At 51.1% G+C, this 17130-nt stretch overlaps 3 protein-coding genes across 4 annotated transcripts in view; 1 reads left to right on the top strand and 2 right to left on the bottom strand.

Annotated features, from left to right (window-relative positions):
* Positions 1–5579, bottom strand: part of SH2B3 (SH2B adaptor protein 3) — a 31951-nt gene extending 26372 nt beyond the window's left edge. The window contains exon 1 of one of the 2 annotated variants that reach the window (XM_058158149.1): positions 5366–5579. The gene's annotated coding sequence lies outside the window, so the exon portion shown is untranslated. Of the gene's footprint in view, positions 1–2317; positions 2447–5365 lie in introns of those variants that run through there. The other variant, XM_058158150.1, reaches the window with a different exon arrangement.
* A 2983-nt stretch (positions 5580–8562) lies between these two features.
* On the top strand, positions 8563–14116 carry PHETA1 (PH domain containing endocytic trafficking adaptor 1). The gene is made up of 2 exons (XM_058158696.1): positions 8563–8719; positions 11382–14116. Exon 2 carries the CDS (start codon positions 11393–11395, stop codon positions 12218–12220), a length of 828 nt encoding a protein of 275 aa, XP_058014679.1. The 5' UTR covers positions 8563–8719; positions 11382–11392; the 3' UTR covers positions 12221–14116.
* Positions 14117–15504: 1388 nt separating this feature from the next.
* CUX2 (cut like homeobox 2) overlaps positions 15505–17130 on the bottom strand; it is a 95057-nt gene continuing 93431 nt past the window's right edge. The window contains exon 23 of the mRNA XM_058158695.1: positions 15505–16286. Coding sequence (XP_058014678.1) covers positions 15521–16286 — 766 coding nt within the window. The 3' untranslated portion in view covers positions 15505–15520. The remainder of the gene's footprint in view (positions 16287–17130) is intronic.

Below are 17130 nucleotides of genomic sequence, written 5' to 3'. Positions count from 1 at the left end.
ATTAAAATCAATAGATTACTTCCCTCTCTTTCTCTGCGCTGTATTTACACAGTCTGTGTGTGTGTGTGTGTGTGCACACCTCCATGCTCGCTCATACCTGTGCAAAGGCCCCCACCACCACCAATGAAAGGCGTCTCGATGACCTACTTTACACAAAACCCTAACCTGAGCTTCGCAAACCACAAGGCTTCTTACAACCAAGCCCTAAGCTGACCCAGCGCAATAAGGTGTGAAGCTGTGCCACCAATATTTGCCCCGATACAAATCTTTCAAGAAATTGGACACGCTGATAGGAACGCCACTGCGCCAGCTCAGAGAGAGAACCGCTCCAGGAATGACGTCCGGCCTTTCGCTTCTTGCTCCCCCTTCTTAAAAGGGGAGCTCATCAGGCCCCCCTGAGCCCTGCTGTAACCACTACACCTTGGCCGGCCAGTTTTCCATTCGGGAGGGAATCCGGGTTTTGCCTTTTGGAGACAGGTGAAAACAGGCAGTTCCTGATTCCGGGGCGCAGACAAAGGACGAAGGAAGGAACAGAATACCAAGAGCTGGGCATTTCATTGTGATGCCCCTTTCCTCCTGGTGGATACAGGGGTGGGGTGGGGGGCCCTCCCAATGCCCAAGACTACAGGGCCCCTGCAGCCCTGCCTGGGGGGCGAATGGGCAGGGATGAGTAGACTCATGTCCCCAACGCAGTTGCAGCGCGCAGAGTGCCTGGAGACTGGGCTACACAACTGAAAGGCAGGCAGCTTTCGAGCGTGTACGTACACCAACAAGCCCACACCCACAAAGACAGCGCTTTCAACTTTCTGTTAAGCAAGCCGGGCACTTTTTGACATGCCCGAGTTAAGATTAAAATCAATAGATGACTTCCCTCTCTTTCTCTGCGCTGTGTTTACACAGTCTGTGTGTGTGTGTGTGTGTGTGCACACCTCCATGCTTGCTCATACCTGTGCAAAAGCCCCCACCACCACCAATGAAAGGCGTCTCGATGACCTACTTTACACGAAACCCTAACCTGAGCTTCGCAAACCACAAGGCTTCTTACAACCAAGCCCTAAGCTGACCCAGCGCAATAAGGTGTGAAGCTGTGCCACCAATATTTGCCCCGATACAAATCTTTCAAGAAATTGGACACGCTGATAGGAACGCCACTGCGCCAGCTCAGAGAGAGAACCGCTCCAGGAATGACGTCCGGCCTTTCGCTTCTTGCTCCCCCTTCTTAAAAGGGGAGCTCATCAGGCCCCCCTGAGCCTTGCTGTAACCACTACACCTTGCCCGGCCAGTTTTCCATTACGGAGGGAATCCGGGTTTTGCCTTTTGGAGACAGGTGAAAACAGGCAGTTCCTGATTCCGGGGCGCAGACAAAGGACGAAGGAAGGAACAGAATACCAAGAGCTGGGCATTTCATTGTGATGCCCCTTTCCTCCTGGTGGATACAGGGGTGGGGTGAGGGGCCCTCCCAATGCCCAAGACTACAGGGCCCCTGCAGCCCTGCCTGGGGGGCGAATGGGCAGGGATGAGTAGACTTGTGTCCCCAACGCTCTGGAAGGGACCAACTGCCTGGTTCCCACCGGACTTTGGCTCTTGCGCACGGAACCTCTGGCCCAGTCATGTGGCCGCAACGGGGAGATGTTGGTGGGCATCTCGTGGCTTCTAAGAGGAAAGGGCAGCAGACAAACTAGGGGAGCTGTCAGCTCAGCCGAAGGGGTGAAGAGAGTGTCCAGCCCACAGGCGGTGGGTTCCTGGACGGGCTTAAAAAGCGGAGGTCGAGAGGATCCCACCTCCTAAGAAAAAGGGTTGCTTTTAAGCAGAAGCCGAGGAGAAAGCAGAATGACAGAGTGGGAAGGGACCCTGGAGGTCTTCTAGCCCAACCCCCGGCCCTATCCTGTTTTGGACAAATGGTTGTCCAATCAAAAACCTCCATGACTTCTGGAGGGAAGCTGTTCCACTGATTAATTGTTCTCACTGTCGGGGAAATTTCTCCTTAGTTCCAGGTTGCTTCTCTCCTCAATTGTCCCTAAGCCTAACCCTCCGAAACTGAGCTCAGCCGGTGGAGTGGACAACCTAAGGCAAGTATCCAACAGGCTTAACAAGCAAGAGGAGCCAACTGGAGCCTCAACACAACGGAGCGTTTATGCACTTGGGGGAGGGGGGGTTGGAGACCAAGACACCGAAGAGCCCTCCCCTTGCAAAAGCCAGCCTCTCCCAATTGGGGGGACGGGACGGGGAGACACTTCACTGGCCAGGCATGGCCACCATCCTTGCAGAAAAGGAAAAAGAAAAAAAAACACCACCACACAAGCTTTCCAAAACCAACCGGAGAGACGCCACAAGGAGCCGAAACTTCATGCCGCAGCGTTAACGCGCTTCGTGCAGCAGGTGCCCGAGTCTCTTGCCCCCACGGGGCCCCCAGCTCTGGGTCTATCTGTGTGACCAGCCTGCCAATGACTCAGCACCATGCTTCCTCCCAGACGCAACGACGTTCCGCGGGCCAGTGGTCCCTGGGAAACCGAGGCCGATGGGAGGTGGGGGGGGGATGCCTTCTAGAATGATCCAGCTGGGGCTTTCTCGGGTTCCCCGCGGCCCCCACCCTGACCGTCCCTGCCTCCCAGAGTGGCCACCTTGGCCTGGGCTTTTCCAAAAGCCCCCAAAACTGCAGAGAAGATCCAACAAAGGAGGATCAAAGGCCTGGAGGCTAAAACATACGAAGAACGACGGCTGCAGGATTTGGGGTTGCAGTCTTCCAGTATTTGAGGGGCTGCCACAAAGAAGTGGGGGGGGCCTTCAACTTATTTTCCCAAAACACCAGATGGCGAGACAAGAAACCATGGATGGAAACTAACCAAGGAGAGAAGCAACCGGGAATTAAGGAGGAATTTCATAACAGTGAGAACAATTAACCAGTGGAACAGCTTGCTACCAGATGTCGTGGGTGCACCATCGCCGGAGGCTTTTAAAGAAGAGACTGGGCACTCTTTGAAATGAGATAAAAGTCTCCTGCTCGAGCAGGGGGTTAGACTAGAAGACCTCCAAGGTCCCTTCCAGCTCTTTTCGGATTGAAAACAGGTACACGCATCTAGCTGGGCCCCACTGGCCCCAGATTCTTGCAAAAGACTCTCTGGCATTCCCATGCAATGAGCACACGCACACACACAGAAAGGCAGAGGAATGGAAAGCAGAGTCGTGTCTATGACGCAGCCCGAAGTTACATAAGTCGGCTCCCACGTCACACAGCCGAGGATCTCTGTGGAGTCCGGCGGGCGGCCTATTCCTTCTGGGAATATGACGCCGTGGGAAAGGCCCTTTGGCGGCTGCGGCTCGGAGCCTCCAGCCCGGTCGGGTGCAGGAAAGGACTCATCGGACGCACGTCTGCAGCAAAAATAGAAGGCTGCCCCCCTCCCCTCTTTTTTTTTTTTTTTTTGCGCTTTGAAAGGCACAATGGCTTCCCCCCCCCAGTCCCGCCCCCCCTTAACTTGCACTGTGGAAGGAAGGTCCCTCCCAAACTTCCCCTTGTTATGAAAGGCGCCAGGGGGGCCCGGTGGGAAGGGGTGTTGCCCTATCAGCAGGCATGGCCCCGGGTGGGAGGAAGAAGAGGGTGGAAAGAGCAAAGGACTATTCACACACACACACTCGTTCAATTCACCCTGGGCACCCTCAGATGCCTAGAAAGGCACAGAAATAAGCTTTTCGGGGGAAGAGATCTGAACTCAGCCCATGGGTCTCTTACTTGAGCAGGGAGGGTTGGACTAGAAGACCTCCAGGGTCCCTCCCAACTCTGATATTTCTCTGTCCTATGCTTGCCTTTCTTCAACGGAGTCACCCCTCCCTGTCCTTCCGGGGTGGGGATGGGGTGTGGGGGGGTGTAAATTAGGAAAAAGCAAAGCAGAAAGAGAAGCCAGGCGGGGGCTGCAGTGCCAAATCGAAGGCAAATTAAGAGAGGTCAAGGAAGGCAGCAACCAATGCGTTGTGTCTTGTCTCGAACCCGGGTCTGTCTCAGAAGAGAATTCTGCTGGAGCAGAGAGGTCTAAGTGCCACCCACCCACCCTCCAAAGAGTCTCCTGGGACGATCCCGCACAGCAACCCACCGCCGTCGCGTGCGAAGAAAGCTCAGACCTGTGCCCTGGTCATGCCAACGTGACCCACCGAGCGCGATTTTTTTCTGATAAGCAATTTCTGAGAACCGGCAGCATTTATTTTTATTTTTGCAGCACAGCAATCTGGTCAGGAGAAGCCAGGATGGTGTGTCTCTTTTCAGATCTCAGTTTAATCCAAGGGTGTCCAACTCTGCCCGCTTTTAAGACCGGTGGACTTCAACTCCCAGAATTCCCCAGCCCAGTGTTGCTTTCCTTGGCCTGGAAGGGGCTTCTGCTCAGCTTCTTGCTGGCTGGGGAATTCTGGGAATTCTGGAAGTCCACAAATCTTCAAGCGGCCACAGTTGGAAACACACACACACCCCCACACACACAAACACTTTTACTCCAAGGTTTGCAAAAAATAACAGAAAGGGATATGCAAGCAAGGAGAGTGCCCCATGGGCTTTGTGGTTACTCCCAACATCTTAGAAACTCCTTCGAGTTCAAAAAAGCATTTCAGCCCCTTTGGCAGCCTGTGAGTTTTGGGCTGCCCCATCCTGATCAAGCGACCCCCCCCACCACCCCAAAAAAATATTTCCTTTTCTAAGCCCAAGCAAGTTTTTCTTTTCTTTCTCTTTTATCCCCGTCCCTTTCTTCTACTCTGGGGGGGGGGCCTCAAAAGCTTTAAAACACAAAAGGACCCCCAACAATTCCAACTATCTGAAGGAATAAAAAGACGAAAAAAACTCAAGCAATTTTGCATTCCCTCCCTCCGACACCCCCCCCCCCGAAGTTGGGAGCATCCAGCTGTTGGGAGCAAGGTTGCCCCCCCCCCCCGTTGCAAGTCTTCCTCGCTTTGCTGGCGGGGAGGAGGAGGTTCTCTGTCCCCCTCCCCGTTTCCCGGACGCCCCTTCTCCCTTCCTCCGTCCAGTCCCCAAAGGGGCGCCGAGAGGGAGGTCGCCCCGCTGTCCCCAGGCTCTCCCGCGGAGCTTCCAGCCTGGCCGTCCGGTCCGGACGGGGGAGGGGGTCGTTCCCGGGGCTCCCCTCGCAGGGGCCTCCGGGGTCTTGCCTGGCCAGGACGAAGGACCCGAACCCACCGCACGGACGGAGGGACGGCCCCCCTCCCCAAAAGATGCGCCTGCGGTCCTTTTCCCTCCCCCCAAAGAATGCAGCCGTCCAGGCGACCCTCTCCCCCCCACACACACACTTTCCCAGGGCAAGAGCGGGCACTCTGCACATGCTCCGCGGCCCTCTGGCCCTCCTGCCCGCGAAAGCGAAAGCAGCCGACCCACCTGCGCGAGAAGCGGCGGCGCCCGTCGGCTGCCCGGCCCATGCTGCTCCCGCTGCCCCCCGGCCCCAGCGCCGCGCCGTCGGAGGAGCCAGAGCCGGACCAGGAGGAGGAGGAGGAGGAGGCAGGAGGGCGGGCGGGGCTCCTTCCACGCCGACCCGGCCCCGACGCCTCCCTGGCGGGCGAGAGGCGGAGGCGGAGGCGGAGGAGGCGCCGGCTGGAAGGAGCCGACGGGCAGAAAGAAGCCGCCGGGGCCGGGGCTGCAGCGCGGCGCCCGCGGGCGCTTTCGCTTCCTCCAGATGTGCGGCCCGCCGAGGGGAGGGGGGGAAAGAGAAAGGGAGGGGGAGGAGGGAAAAAACAGCTGCTCTCCACTCACCCCAAGGGGTGAAATCCCACCTTGTGTGTTTTGCTATCGGTTCTGTGGGTGTGGCTTGGTGGGCGTGCAGGGGAAGGATACTGTAAAATCCCCATTCCCTCCCCACTCCTGGGGGAAGGATATTGCAAAATCCCCATTCCTGGGGGAAGGATATTGCAAAATCCCCATTCCCTCCCCATTCCTGGGGGAAGGATACTGCAAAATCCCCATTCTCACCCCACTCTGGGGCCAGCCAGAGGTGGTATTTGCCGGTTCTCCGAACTGCTCAAGAATTTCCGCTACCGGTTCTCCAGAACCTGCTAGATTTCACCCCTGCTGTCCTGGGAAAGACTGGGAAAGACTGGGCTGCAGAGCCACAGCGGATGTGAGAGCCCTCGGATAGGATGTGGGGAGAGGGGCCCTGGCCATCGAAACTACACGGCTATGGATGAAACATGTAACAGTGATACCCATTGTCATCGGGGCACTTGGTACCAAGAGTTTGATAAGACACATCAAGGAATTGCAGCTTCCTGCAATAACAACAGCGGAACTGCAACAAACTCCACTACTTGGAACATCGTACATCTTAAGAAGGTACTTGGTTGATACCTAGGACTCTGGCAGCAACCTGTATCAACCATTAGGACCAGTCAGTGGTATTTGTGACGCATTTTTGAATGTTCAGTTGACTAAGTTTCATGTTTAATGAATAAAGATTATTATTGTTGTTGTTGTTGTTGTTGTTGTTGTTGTTGTTGTTGTTGTTATTATTATTATTATTATTATTATTATTATTATTATTATTATTATTATTATTATTATTATTATTATTATGGGTTGCAAGGGCCCGGTCTTCCAAAGTTGTTTGCCCTTATTTTATTTTAATGGCACCAGGTTGAAAATGAAGAGCTCTGTTTAACCCAGGAATCCAGCCTACCCAAGCTGGGTAGTGTTAAACAAAGGCGCCTGTATCTTCGGGAGGCAGGATGGGAAGTCACATTTTTGGTGTCGTCCTGTTAACTCGGTTGGTCTGATTGCCGGGCAGGTTAAACAGATTCTTGAATGACTCAATTATTCACGAAATTCAAAGAAGAAACTCTCAAAAACTCTGGCCAAACTTAAATGTATTTGACAATTGCAGTTGGATTTAACAAAAAACAACAACAACCCAACAGCAACCAGATCCTGGTTCCATATGCTGGATGAGACTAAATGGGACTTGGTTAAAACACACAACAGACACCCCCCCCCCCAAAAAAAATCAACTGCAGTGAAATTGCTATCTGTCTGGCTTTGTTTTCTCTAGACTTCGAGGGTAGAGTGTCATTAAGCCAACCTATCTCAACTTAGACCAGTTTTAAGCATGGGAGGCTTACAATGCTTGGCAAGGCACCCTTTACCGTTTGATAAGCCTGCTTTGAAGGATTTTGCTACTCCCTTAGAAAAATATATATTGCAAAACAGCTCTTAAATACCCTTTAGTGCCCTTGCCAATGAATATATGTGGCTCCAGCGCCATCTAGTGGCCGGATCGATAACTAGCTTGAGCCCATTAAAGGGATATTCTATATAGCAGGGGTCTCCAACCTTGGCAACTTTAGGAGTTGTGGACTTCAACTCCCAGAATTCCTCAGCCAGCAAAGCTTGAATTGAAGAAGCTCCTTGGATGAGAAGCAAAACATTTTCAAGGGAATGTCTACGGGGGATTCTCAGTCATCTAGGACACGGTTGTCTCGAAGGTGTGTTTTTTGTTTTCAAGAGGCAACTGGACTTCCTTGGGGTTTTTTTTTTCTTTTTCTTTGAAGGCCTTTCACTTCTCCTCCCAGAAGCTTCTTCAGCTCTGAGTTAGTTGTGCCTCCTGGGTAAATTCTGTGACCTCTTCCATGGTATTTTATATTTTATTTATTTTTTATTTGTCAATCGTCTATAAGATTGACAAATAATAAATTTATAATAAATAATAATATTATATAATATATATATATATATATATATATATATATATATATATATATATATATATATATAAAATATATAATAAATAATAAATATAATAAATAAATAATAAATAAAAAAATAAGATCTCCGTCACCTTCGACAAGACCTAAGTTTAACTCACAGAATCATCTATTGGAATGTCCTTCCTGTTAAAGACTACTTCAGCTTTAATTGCAATAATACAAGAGCAACCAATAGATTTAAACTTAATGTCAACCGCTTTAATCTAGATTGCAGAAAATATGACTTCTGTAACAGAATCATCAGTGTTTGGAACACTTTACCTGACTCTGTGGTCTCTTCTCATAATCCTAAAAGCTTTAACCAAAAACTTTCTACTATTGACCTCACCCCATTCCTAAGAGGACCATAAGGGGCGTGCATAAGCACACAAACGTGCCTACCGTTCCTGTCCTATTGTTTTTCTTTTCTTCTTCCTATATATATATATATGCTTATACCTCCTAATATTTACTCATATATATGTTTATATACTATATAATCTTTCTATATGATGCTTACGTATATTGTTGTGACAAAATAAATAAATAAATAAAATAAATAAGATCACTGTATTGATAATTCAGTATTGAGCCGAAGAAGCTTCTGGGATGAGAAGCGAAAGGTCTTCAAAGAAAGCAAGAAAGAAACCAGAAAGTCCAGTTTGGTTCCGCAGGTGCGATTTCCGCGGAGGTCATTTGAAAGGCGGTGGGGAAGAGGAAACCAGCCAGCGGCTTCTCCAAGCGGCCAGCCCGGGGAGGGGAGGGCAGGGCAGGGCAGGGCAGGGCAGGGGAGGGGGCTCTCCAGGGCTGGCTGGAAGGAACCGGAAGGCCGGGGGCGGCCAGAGCCGAAGCCAGCCCAGGCAGCCTCCCCCTTCTCAGCGCTGGAAGAGGCGGAGGCGGCGGCGGCCGGTCATGGCAGCGCTCGGCTCTCCGGCGGACAAAGGGAGCCGGCGGGCCGGGAGCTGAAGCAGCCGGAGGAGCCTCCAGCTGAGGCGGGCAGGTGAGTTGCCGGGGCTCCCCATTCCGCCGCTTCTTCCCTTTCCAGCCTCCCGCGCCTGGCGAAGCCGCTGCCCAGCGGAGCCCCGGTTGCAAGCGAGAAGCCCCCCCCATCCCCAACCCCAAGGCGCTCCTTGCAAAAGAAGGAGGGTGGGAGGGAGGGATAAGGGACACCATCAGCCCCCCCCTGAATCTTCCCCAAACCCAGAGAGCGTTGGTGGGAGGGGGAGAAGCTGGGGGAGCCCCTCCTGGAAGATCCAGGCGTGGAGGTGGGAAGGATTTCTGCAGAAAAGCCCCCCCCCCGACTTTTCTCTCTTGGGGACCCTTTCAGGGTGGGGGGGGCTCCCAAAGTGCAGCAGCTCCTCCGCTTCAAGCCATGCCGGGCATAGAAGGGAAGGGGCGGAAGAGACTGGTTGGGAAGGGGGCTCATCTTTCGGCCGCCCCACCACCCCAACCCCCAGCCCAGGGACCCTCAAGCAGGGCTGAAATCCAAATGATTTTACTACCGGTTCTGTGGGCGTGGTGTGACTTGGTGGGCGTGGTTTGGTGGGCATGGCAGGGGAAGGATACTGCAAAATCCCCATTCCCTCCCCACTCTGGGGAAAGATACTGCAAAATCCCCCTTCCCTCCCCACTGGGGCCAGCCAGTGGTGGTATTTGCCAGTTCTCCGAACTGCTCAAAATTTCCTCTACCGGTTCTCCAGAACCTGCTGGATTTCATCCCTGACCTCAAGATTGGGGGCAGCGGCGGGGGCTGGTTTCCCCACCCCAAGGTCTCCTTCCTGGCTCCTCCCTTGGAGACAACCGCTTGGCCTCCCCCTTGATCCTCTTGGCAGTTGATTTTGCCCAGTGGCTCTTGGGGAGAGCGCCTGGGGTCAAGTGGCGCCAGTTGATATACAAAGGCCACGTGGAAGTAGAATTAAGGGGGTTCCCACGCCCCTCCCCCCCTCTGCTCCTCTGAGCTGGCTTTGATTTTCTTCATCCCGTTTCCAGCCGCTGGACCAAAATCAGAACAGAGCCGATTGGGTAGAGAACTTGGGGTGCTGTGAGATGGGAAGAGAGAACTCCGACAAACACACACACACACCCGTCAAGAGAGTCCTATTGTTTTCACAGCGGGCACATCAAACGGGGTTCTTTCCCTGGGAGTAAATTAGGTGAGGTAGGTGGCAACCAGGCAGGGAGGACCCCCAACTCAGATTTTGGAGACCACTCCCACGTCTCTCCTTGCAAAGTTCCTCTTTTGCAGCTGCTGCCTTTCCTGATTCTTTCCAGCTGAGTTTAAGAATGAATTCCTCCACCCCACCCCCCATCTCTCCTAAGAAGCCCAGTGCCAGCCCTCCCCCCCCTCCTAAAACACGGGGGGACATGGGCTCTGCCAACCAACTCTAAATTATCCTACTCTGTTGCACCCCTTCTTCTGGATTGGCTCCACCACCAGCTGATGTGACCCAACCATAAGTGCTCTGGCCACAATATTCTTCTGCCTGGGCTTTTCCAAATGTGCTTTTGAGCAGTGCTGGGAACCAAATGATGCCTGTGTGCCCAGACGTCGCCCAGCAAACTCCCCCCAAATGCGGGTGGCCACCGAAAGGCAAATCTCCTCGCCAGATTTTGAGGGGTGCCACTATAGCTTGTGGGCGGGACGCATGTTCTTGGCTCTTGGGCCTTCAGAGGCAGATACGGCATTGGCAGCGTGTGTTTTCTGTCCTGCGGGCGATTCAGTGCCAGGCCAGGCTGCCACGTGCTGGTCTGCGACTGTCAACAAGGTTGTTCCTTCCAAACAGTGAAGTTGGCAGCTGTTAACTTTGGAAGAGGATAAACGAGGGTGGCCAGAAGGAGAATTACTCAGTTCCGGACGACCAGGAGTGGTCGGAGCTGATGAGCAATACGGGACATGTTGATTTCCGTCTGTCTTCTTCGTTCTTTTAAAAGGGTCGGAAGAGAGGGAACTGGCTGACCAGGGCTCTGCTTGGCTTGCTTGTGAGATTAGATGGGAGCTGCGTTTTCCCCTCTTGGTTCACTGCCCTTAAACGGCCCTGGGGGCCCTGAATTTCTTTATTTGCCTTTATTAATTTTAAGGAACTCAAGGCAGCGAACATACCGTCTATAATTTTCCTGCTTCTTCCTGTTATCCCCATAGCCCTATGAGATGGGTTGGGCTGGGAGAGAGGGACGGACCCAAAGTCACCCAGCTGGCTTTCATGCCTAAAGTAGGAACTAGAACTCACCGTCTCCCAGTGACAGGCTCAAAAGTCACCCAGCCGGTTTTCATGGCTAAGACAGGACGAGAACTCACCATCTCCCGGTTTCTAAGCCAGCACTTTAAGCGCTTGTGCCAAAGAGGACTGTGCTGGGGCTGTGTGGTGAACTTCCTTGAATTTGGGTACTGGGAGTTTTTATTTGAGGACAAACTGCCTAGGGAGAATCTGGGAGTGGAGGGGAAAAAACAGGGCCAGCTTTAAGATAGCTGGACTTCAACTCCCAGAATTCAGCTGAGCTGGCTGGGGAATTCTGGGAATTGAAGTCCAGACCCCTTAAACTGACCAAGGTGGAGAAACACTGCTATAGATGCAGTCGTTTTGAGGCTGTAAGACCCCAAGTGGACTTTGGTGTCGATGATGGCCTCAGGGACCCACCCCCCATTTCCTGCTTCTCCTTCCCAGGGACGCCCACCATGAAGCTCAACGAAAAGAGCCTCTCCTTCTACGCCACCTGCGCCTCTCCGGCCGACCACGCCGGCTTCCTGCACAAGAAGGGCGAGCGGAACACGGCCTACCACCGGCGCTGGTTCGTGCTGAGGGGGAACATGCTCTTCTACTTTGAGGAGCGGGAGAGCAGGGAGCCCGTGGGCGTCATCATTCTGGAGGGCTGCACGGTGGAGCTGTGCCAGGCCAGCGAGGAGTTCGCCTTCGCCATCCGATTCGACGGCCCCAAGTCCCGCACCTACGTGCTGGCGGCCGAGAGCCAGGCCGCCCTGGAGCGCTGGGTCAAGGCGCTCTCCAGAGCCAGCTTCGACTACCTGCGCCTGGTGGTGAGAGAGTTGGAGAAGCAGCTGGAGGAGATGCAGGCGGCCATCCCGGGTGCCCAGCTGGGGCTGAGACGGCGGCTCTTGTATCGGAAAAACAAAACGGCTCCCAATTTGGAACTGGCTGCCCTGCCGCAGGAGAAACCGTCCCTGCCCGTTTGCATCCCCGGGAAAGAGAACGGCTGTGCCTTATGGAATAACTCCGAAGCCTTGGCCAGCTTGTCTCCTGCCTGCAGAGAGATAAACTCTTACAGCGGGGCCAAAAGCTACGATGGGGGGCTCAAGCCGCCGCCGTTGCCCCCTCGGAGACGGTCCCTGCCGAGCAGCTCCGGTGGGACCGGCGGCCCGAGCTTAGACGGCCCCCTGTCTCCAAGCGCAGTGTGTTTTTCCCAGCTGCACGGCTGGTACGGCCAGGAGATTGTTGAGCTGCAGAAGGCCTGGCTGGAGGGTCAGAGGTATAAGGACAGCAGCCTTTGAACCTCCTGGGGGCGGACAGGCGCTTCCTGGAAAAACTGAACTGGCTGAAGCTCAGCCACGCTTGGAAACCCACCAACGCCCATCTTGCAGATGAGACTCCGGGAAACTTTGTCTTCGGTCTGCTGATTGCACCCTTCCATGATTCATGGAAAAGCCATGGCCAGTGCCAGCTCACATCCTCCTCTCCCTCCCCCTCCCCCTCCAAAAATCCCCTTTCCTCAAACAGGCCAAACTTTCTAGTTCCTGGAGGCCTCCACCGTTAAGGGATCTTTGATGAGATGTTGTTGGAAATTGGAAAAGGTTTTCCTCTGGAAACAACTCACAGCCCCAGCAGGCAAATGAACGGAAGCGAGGCAGGAGCGTCTTTCGACCCCCGGATGCCATGGAGGGTTGTTTCAACGAAGCCTTTGGTGCAGGGAGGGTGGGCTTCATTTGCAGAAGCACCGGAGGACCATGGGAATGGTTGGGCTTGGCTCGGTTACTTCTCCAGGAGTAACCTGTGATCCAATTTGCACCCAATTCAGTTAAAGGAGATTCTGGAAATTCTCCAGAAAAGAAATTGTAGCTGTGTCGTTCATGATTCTTGTCAGTTAGAATGGGGACAAGATCAGGGGAGGTCTTAGAACTCCTGTTTAGTCATGAAGGCCATTGAATGGCCACCATCTTGGAAGCTAAACTATCTGACTGGGACGCTGGGAATCAGGCGAGGAGGTCCATGTATACGACAGGTGGGGTGTATTCTTACAATCCAGAAAAGAAGGAACTGAAATGGGGTCCCTTTAAGCCCCCTCCTTCCCAAAGCGGCAACGCCATCTCTTTGCCTAACCCTTGTAAGCATTTTCTTACCTGGGACAGGAATCTCTTCGGCCACCACCATTTATATAACGGAAATTGGGAAATTGGCTCTTTATTCGTTTCTGCAGGACAGGAGTGGATAAAAGCAGCTGTTCACGAGGCGGCCCAAACCTTGAACGCAATAAACGGAGACATCAGGCCGAGGTGTTATACAACTTCTGTATTTTCCTTTTTTTAACGGCTCTTTACACAATGTAATTGGCCTTTTTCAGTATTTAACAAACTCCGGTCAATCTTGTAGAAATGGTTTCAAAGTACAGTACAGGCGCCTAGAAAAAGGGAGCTGACGCATCTCGCCAGCTTCGAATACAACCGGTCTCTCTCGAGGGTGGAGAACCAACACTTAAGTGCTTAGTTAAAATAATAATAATAATAATAATAATAATAATATATCCTGTTCCATTAAAACTAATCTGGAGCCTTTGGTGAAGAAGAATTCATGGACCCCACTCCACATTTTATTTGGATAGACAGAAGCTGAATTTTTTCAGGGGGTTTCTAGGTAAGTGATATTTCCATGTGCTTCAGGCGGACAAATAGATCAGAATTTCTGGATGAAATAAGGAGCATTGAATACATAAAAAAATACTTTCAGTTCTGATAAAACAAAACGCATGTAATGGGAAGGCCATTACATATATATTGGTGTGTGGGAGATAACTGGCTTCTCTTTCCCTGCTTGTAAATTAGATTCAAAAAGCTTTTATCACATCTGGGGGAATAAATTAACGGCTGGATGAAAAGCTTGAGATCACTCAACTCCGTTAGGGTCTCTTCAAATGATGAAAACATCTGGTGAGAAACTGCCATCTAAGGAAGAAACCTGCCAGTTCGGAGACAGTCCCCTCAGCTCTTCATCTAGTTTTGAGATGAAAGTCAAATTGATGGGAATTACTTAGATAATCCAGGACCAGCCTCTATCCTTCAGCTCCTTCCTTCCTTCCTTCCTTCCTTCCTTCCTTCCTTCCTTCCTTCCTTCCTTCCTTCCTTCCTTCCTTCCTTCCTTCCTTCCTTCCTACCTACCTACCTACCTACCTACCTACCTACCTTCCGTCTGGCAAGGAAGATGGATCCAGAGAAACCCTTTGGAGAAGAGGAGGAGGAGGTGGGCCTGGCTTCAGATGAAAACCTTCACCTTTTCTCCCAAGCTTTGAATAACATGGGTGGGTGGGTAATTCATAGGACACGGTTATGATTAAATTTATTTGCTGCTACTCCAAGGGGCAAACATTTTCTATTCTGTTTTAGTGCTACGCGTCAAAACGTGTCAAAATATCTCCAAAACCTGAAATGTTGAGCTAAGCAGGGACTATTTTCATGCTTTAAAAGAAAAACAAAAGTGTCGTAATTTTCTTTAAAGTCTTCAAAGGCAGAAACCAGACTCGTAACAGATGGTTTGATTTAGCAAGTGCACCTTTTTGGAAACAAAAGATGTTTTTTTAAGTGGGAAAGGAAAAAAAAAACCTCTTTCTGAATGCCCACTTTGTAAAGGTGAGAAATTCTCTGGAATCGGTGTACATCTTGTTCAACAAGGCCCTGGAAAATATATTTCCATACAACAGCATGCAACACCTCTCTCTTGTTGTTGTTGTTGTTTTGTTGTTGTTGTTGTTGTGTTGCCCCAAAAAGAAAGAAAGAAAATAAAAAATAAAAAGGAAGGAAACATACCACTCAAACTAAATAGCAGACTCAAGAGGGCACCAACGGGTAGGTTCCAAATTTAGAGTCTTCATGGACTACAAGAGCAAAGTTTCTTGACAGGTGTAGCGGAAGAAGGTCTTACAGACAAAACGCAGGGTCTGCCAATCAAGTTTAGTAAAGTTTTGGTCAGTCTCATAGCGCTTCTTTTTGGCTTGGATCAATGAGCCAAGGTTCCTATTTTTTAAATTTTAATCGTGTTTTTTTTTTCTTTAATCTCATCCAGTGGCAAACTACAAGATTTTTCAGTGGGCATTTAATGATACAACTGATACAGTTTATCTTTTAATATCAAAGCAGCTTGAGCTGTTAATAAATTCCAAAGTTTCCTTTTATTAAAATATCTAAAAGAGGTCTATAAATATTATTTTAATATTTTTTTTCCTTCTAAAAGTGTTCTTAGTTTGTTCCTGTGTGTCTCTTTTCACATTTAAAACCCCCAAAAGTCGGTTTTAGGTTACCTTCAGGAGCTAAGAAAGAGCAGCGATCTCTCGCCTTCGACAAAATGCAGCTGATTTTTTTTTGTCTCTTCCTTAGACTTGATGAAATTAATAAAATATGTGTGTATGTATGTTCATATATATATATGTATATATATATATATTTATATTTATATTTATAGATTTTTTTTTCTATACACTCTGCTAGGACTCCCTGCTTTGTCCACATGTTCCGTGGAGTTTAGAACCCGGACAAGATTATTTAGGTATTCGGTTCTGATTATTTTCTTTTTTCCGTTTAGCCCTTTCAAAATTCCCACTCCAGAGTCTCCTCGCGGTTGGCAGCTCTTTCCAGCCGATGAATGATGCTGTTAAGGTTAGCCATTTTCTCATTCCGCCGCTGGATGTTCGTAGTCAGTTTTGCGCTGGTCCCTGTATCTGCAGCCGGGCTGGCGCTCTGCCCTTTGGTGGCCGCGGCGTTCACCGGCAAGGGGGAGATGGGAGCTGAGGAGGATGGGACGGGAGAGACGGACATCAGGAGTCCCGGCGAGGAAGCGGCGGACGGAGAGGTTAGAGAAACTTCTAGGCTGCAACGGGAGGACTCGGAGGCGGATTTAAAGCTAACAGGGTCCAAGGGAGACCGCTCGTGGCAGTCGGTCTCCACGGGGTTATGGAAACTGGAGTAGTTGTGGCCCCCGGGCAGGTGTGTCTTGCTACGTAGGGTGCTGGCCCAGGTGAGGCTGGGAGGTTCATGTGGGCTCACACAACCAGGCTCTTCCCTGGGGCTGGATGCGGATATGGGCTCTACCTCGGCTTCCGCACTACAGGAGTCTCTACTGCTACCCCCATCGTCTTTGTCGCCAGCCTCCAGCTGCTCCTCCTTGACTTCCACCAGCGCTTTGCATTCTCCTTGGCACTCAACACTTCGGAAGGTGGGCTTCTGGTCCTCCCCTTCTGAATCGGGGCTCTGGGGCTGGGCCACCTTGAGCAAAGGCCCAGCAGGGGTCGCGCTCTGCTCTGCGTCTGTGTCGTCTTGGCTTCCTTCCACCAGCATCTCTCGGCGCATCCGAGACCTGTCGAAGAAAAAGGCCATGGGGTTGTCGCATCCACAGGAGAAACATCCCCCCCCCCCAAAAAAAAATCAGCAAGAAAGACAAAACACCAGGCTAATGTAGCCCAGGAGGTTGAGAGCTTCTTGAGTTGCCTCAACCCCTGGACTGGGTTTGCACAACACAACTAACCCCCTCCAGTTAAAGACCAGTGGGCCGCTTTCTCGCAACGTGGCAAGCTTGGTGGGTTCCTGGTGGCTTAGCGTGTTTTGCTGGGTTGTCCCCGATTCTGCATTTGCACAAGGGCTGAAATGTAAAAATCATTACTACTGGTTCTGTGGGTGTGGCTTGGTGGTGGTGGTGGTAATGTGACTGGGTGGGTGTGGCCAACTTTTTTTTTTACTTTTAAAAGCATTTTTTCTACAACCTTTTTGGCTGAAGAGGTTGTAAAAAACTGCTTTTAAAAGGCTCTGAGCCAGGCGATCATCAGAAGCTTTTTTTTTTACTTTTAAAAGCATTTTTTCAGCCGAAGAAAAAATACTTTTAAAAGTAAAAAAAACAACAACAACCTCTGATGATCGTGCAGCTCAGCTGGGTGTGGAGAGGGTAGGCAGGGATTTTTGCTACCGGTTTTCTGAACCACCCGCTGCCATCGCAACCGGATCGAGTGATCCGGTCCGAACTGGGAGCATTTCACCCGATTGCACCCCGAAGATGGTTTAATTTAGTAGGCATAAATAGGTTATTGCAAACAAAGCCATTATATTTTTGTGGGGCTGCTTTTCAGAGGGCAAAGAATTGACACAGGGAGAGTTATAACAGCTCCTCCCTCGCAGTTCCCAGAGTATAGTTCTGCAAATACCGTATA

This window comes from Ahaetulla prasina, chromosome 15, assembly GCF_028640845.1.
Source record: "Ahaetulla prasina isolate Xishuangbanna chromosome 15, ASM2864084v1, whole genome shotgun sequence".
NCBI lineage: Eukaryota > Metazoa > Chordata > Lepidosauria > Squamata > Colubridae > Ahaetulla > Ahaetulla prasina.
Note: the sequence above shows the minus strand (reverse complement) of the source record. Positions and strands in the feature narration are given on the sequence as shown.